Source organism: Dendrobium catenatum, unplaced genomic scaffold (genome assembly GCF_001605985.2).
Source record: "Dendrobium catenatum unplaced genomic scaffold, ASM160598v2 fragScaff_scaffold_716, whole genome shotgun sequence".
Classification (NCBI taxonomy): Eukaryota; Viridiplantae; Streptophyta; class Magnoliopsida; order Asparagales; family Orchidaceae; genus Dendrobium; species Dendrobium catenatum.
The window spans coordinates 14,881,972-14,886,667 of NW_021319178.1; the positions used below are offsets into that span (position 1 = coordinate 14,881,972).

Genomic DNA, 4,696 nt, shown 5'->3' on the forward strand with positions numbered 1-4,696 from the left:
TTTATTGCCATTTCCCACATAGATGAATCTTTCAGCATCGGTTGGCACTCTGTTCTTTAGACAACCCTGCATAGTCACACTTATGTGAGTAGTTGCACCTGTATCTATCCACCAAGTGTGATTTGGTACTAAATCTAAATTAACTTCAGAACAAATAAAATTCAGAAGTTTACCCTCTTTGACGAGCTAGTTAACATATTTTGGACAATACTTCTTCACATGACCAACCTTCTTGCAGAAGAAACAAGTAATAACTTAATCTTGCTTATGTTGCACTTTAGGTTGTGAAGTCCCTTTATCTGCAACTCCTTTAATTTTATAATCCCTTTTCTTTTTTGTAGCAAAATTATGAGAGGAAGAAGCTAAGTGAGCACTTTCTACCTTTTCTTGTTTCAATCTTTCTTTCTCTTGCACACACTGAGCAATGAGCTCATTAAGAGTCCATTTTTCCTTTTGAGTATTGTAACTTATCTTAAAAGGACTGAATTGTGCAGGAAGAGAGATAAATTCTAGATGCACAAGAATGTCATCAGACAATTCTAACTTTAATGCTCTTAGTCTTGTAACAAGATTAGACATTTTCATAATGTACTCTCTTATGTTCCCTTTACCTTTATACCGCATTGAAACAAGTTTACTAAGAATAGTACTTATTTTGACCTTTTTAGAGCCTACGAAACGGTCTGCTATTTGGCTTAAAAACTTCTTAGCATTTTCCTCCTCAGGCATTGCACCCATGATGGTATCTGGAATTGAGTGCTTCATGATCATTAGACTCATGCGGTTTGAACGTTCCCACTTTTTAAAATTTGCCCTTTGCTCAAAAGTGCTTTTTGCAGTAAGGGCAAGAGGGCGTTCAGTCCGAATCGCATAATCTAGATCCATACACCCAAGAATAATAGTAATGTGCTCTTTCCATTTCTTAAAGTTAGAGTCATTAAGCACTGGAATGTTATTCAAATTGGCAGATATAGAAGAAACATTAACTGAAAAAGAACAAAAAATAATACACAATTAGCAACAACATATGGTGGGCCCTTTATAAGATACATAACACAACATTATAATTTAGTCTTTGGACAGAAATTATAATTTGTAAATGATACTCTTAAAATTATAGTTAATAAATATTGATAATAAATTCTGCCAATAATAAGCATTTCTTTGGACCGAATTACTATATGCATTAATAATTTTAAAATTATCACATATTTATAATTATATCTTTAGAGTCCGGCAAAAAAATAATCTTCCTTTGGGCCAATTACTTTTCGCATAGACTTGAAAATTCTTTAGCATTATTCAAATATTTTAAATTAAATAATTGATTTAATAGAGGTCACTTTGGTGACATATTATTTTAATTTAATTTAATTTTGAATTAATGAATAATTATATGAAATGAAAATATTTGTTCATAATTTAATATGGAAAAATTATGATACCACAAGAATATTCTTTCGGAATTTTGTTACAAATATAGTACGGAAATTATTTAAATGAAATGTATATGTAACCGAAAACCTAAAACCAACGCATCGATTCACATACAACGGAAAGGTAACTAAACGGAACATAATCCACAACAACAACAACAACAACATCAAGCCTTTATCCCACTACGTGGGGTCGGCTACATGAATATTTTTTCTCTATTGTGTCCTATTAAAAGTCAAATTCTCGTTTAAATCTAATAAAGGAGTCCTCCTATCATTATATGCTATATGTAAATTAATGGATGATTTTTTTCATTGGTTTTATGCTAACTAGACGCACGTCATGATATAACCAAGGGGCTGTTTGGTTGCCTGAAAAAGAAATGCAGTGTAAAATAAATGCAATGTAAAGTAAATGTAATGCATTCTAAATACTTTGCACCTGTTTGGTTGTCTGCAAAATAAATGGAGGAGAATTATTTCCTTGTTTGGTTTGATAAATTCAGAGTAAAGTAAAATCAATTTTTTTATAATAATTTATTCTAGCATTATAACTAGTATATTTATAAAAATAATGTATTTATAATAATTAATATTATTTGATGTTATAAAATATAAATTAGTGTATTCATTTATTGCACGATCTTATTATAGTTTTTTTTTAGATTATAAGATATAAAATTATTCTGTGTATTAATTTAGCAGTGTGTTGCAATAGACGAAAATATATTTGTGTTAGAGAGAATTTTTAATCTAAAATTCTTTGAAAATTTAAAATATTTATGTTTCAAGTAATGTTTTTACGAAAAAATTTAAAAAGAATTAAATTTTCAATCTGATTTCTCTCTTTAATTTAGCAATAAAAAAAATTCGTTTAGCATAATGAAAATTTACAAATAAAAAAATACCCATAAAAATTTTCGTTTAGCATAATGAAAATTTACAAATAATGAAAATTTACAAATAAAAAACAAAAGATAAAAAAATACCCATATAAATTTTTCCTCTTATGCTTTGAATTATCGTTCATCTCTGTTTGTGACGAATTCATAACCAAATCCTAGAAATGATCAAACAGTCAATTTAACTACTGATTTTAAATCGAACTGCAAATCAGTAGATATCAAACATGCACAAAGATAGTTGAACATGTAAAGGCTTCAAAGAGTTCCATTAGAAATGTCTGAACCAAAAAAATATGGATAATTTAATTGGTTCTCCCGTACTTATTGTAAATTGAACGTTAAACCAAAACTATAGAAATTGTTGTTCTTTCGGCATGCTCCCCTGTTTTTGAGGGCATGCTTCTGCATGATCTAAAAGAGAGAATCTTCTTCAATCAACATTGAAGATATGTCACTGGATTCCTACTCTGCTCTCTTAGGATACATTTATGGTTCCATAAATCAAGAAGATTTTTGGAAGCACGGGCTCTCATTGCTTGGTGCAGCTAATAAGTATTGCGACACTAAAGGATTGCTGCGAGGAGAGCCTTCTTGAGGATCTGAATGTTAATCTTTATATAGTGCTTTCATAGATATCACATAAAGAAAACGCACATGATAGCATCAGCCTTTAATGTTAATCTTTAAGTTGCTCCACATAGAAAATTCAAATTTGAATCAATCAACTGTTCCAGATCTCACCCTTCCATGTGCCAAATGGGCCATAAATGTTATGGAAACGCCCTATTCGGCATTCAATACCAAGGTCCTTTGTATAGTGCTTGCACAACTCCTCACTTGCAAGCTTCTCCAAGCCATAAGCATCTTGAGGCTACAAAAAGTTTATTGGAAGCAAAATTTTTGGTGTAAGATTGAAATCATTCAAAAATCATTTTCTCTTCTGCATGTGTCTTGTAAGAGTTCATTTGATTGTTTGCAGATTAAAAACATAATTAATAAATAAAAAAAACTTCATTTTTATGGCATTTGAGTAAGAACTTCCAACCAAATAACTGAATCTAGTATATTCAAAGTTTTCAAATTTTGTTTTCTGACTTTAGACAGCCAAAGGATACAGGTAATTTTTGCAGATAGAAACAACATACCTCAGCTGGCCACGCATCAGACTCCTTCAGGCTCACATTAGTTTCCAACTGCTTGAATTCAGGGTAGATACAAGCACTAGAGGCATAGAAGAATCTGCATCCCAAAATTTTATAAATCATACAATATCAAACCTATGCATAAAAATGTTTTAAAACGCAGAAACAAACGATTTGACATGAATTCAGGTACGAAAAATTATGTAAAACCCAACAAAATTTTTTTTTTCCCATAGCATTATGGAAAGAGAGATCTTCACTCTTTCCTTTTTTTTTTTCTAATTCACAGCAGAGAGCGTGAAGCTTCACCTCTCATCCGCCGCCAAGAATCCTCAGGCTAGCGAGAGAAGGGGGAAATGGAGAATAGGAGAACGATTAAGCATCGGACGTTTAAACAGGTTAACACGGATTAAGACGCACGTCATCGAAAGGTACTCTTAGCGTATTAAGATTTCTACCTCGCTCCCGCGCGTACACGCGTCGTAGCGGCCCAACCTCCGTGGCTGTCGTGACACAGACGATTCCGATGTCACACCTACTACAACTTTTCCAACCACATCGGGCGACCTAATCGCGCTCATCCACCTCTCTCGGCAGACATGGTCAGATAAAATATCCACTGTTAGGGATCTTGGCTGTTTTTTCTTTTCGGGTTTTGTTGTTCTGCAGCTGTTTGCTATCGACCACCACTGATTCTTGTCAGCAAAGTGGTTGCCGATAGAGGCTGAGGTGACTTAATTTTCTTTATAAAGTTATGCTCACTTTCTTTAGAGATAAGTATAGGAATTTTTATTTGCCTCCTCCCCACCTACACATGCTCTACGTTCGGTATGCCATGATAGCGACACCTGGTCAGGCTACTTTACCCGAAGCCGACCCGACGAAGATTGGTAATAATGGCAACGTGCGAATTTAAAACTACGCCCGACTAACTGACTCCGAATATTATCACACGTGGACACCGAAAAAATGGCTTTGGTTTTCACAACAAACCTTACGCGTCACATCAGTCATCATTCGCGTTGATATACTTCATCTTCTCCAACCGCGATTTCTTCTTTGCTGTTTATTTTGTATGTCTTCCACAATCATCTGCCAGTTTGCTTTTACAACGTGCCTCTAGGTTAGTTTATTATTTGGATTATAAATGCCTACCCTTCTTCTTTTGTAATATTTTATGTAGGGTTTGACCGAGGCGGTACCTTGATGCATG

The 4,696-nt window shown here is 33.4% G+C and overlaps 1 protein-coding gene across 1 annotated transcript; it reads right to left on the reverse strand.

The window, feature by feature from the left end:
- Positions 1-2,431: 2,431 nt before the first annotated feature.
- LOC110113921 (GDP-mannose 3,5-epimerase 1-like) lies at positions 2,432-3,662 on the reverse strand. The gene is made up of 3 exons (XM_020846642.2): positions 3,487-3,662; positions 3,083-3,212; positions 2,432-2,496 (listed from the first exon to the last, which is right to left on the reverse strand). The coding sequence occupies exons 1-3, from the start codon at positions 3,604-3,606 to the stop codon at positions 2,456-2,458; spliced, it is 291 nt and encodes a 96-aa protein (XP_020702301.2). The 5' UTR covers positions 3,607-3,662; the 3' UTR covers positions 2,432-2,455.
- Positions 3,663-4,696: the final 1,034 nt, after the last annotated feature.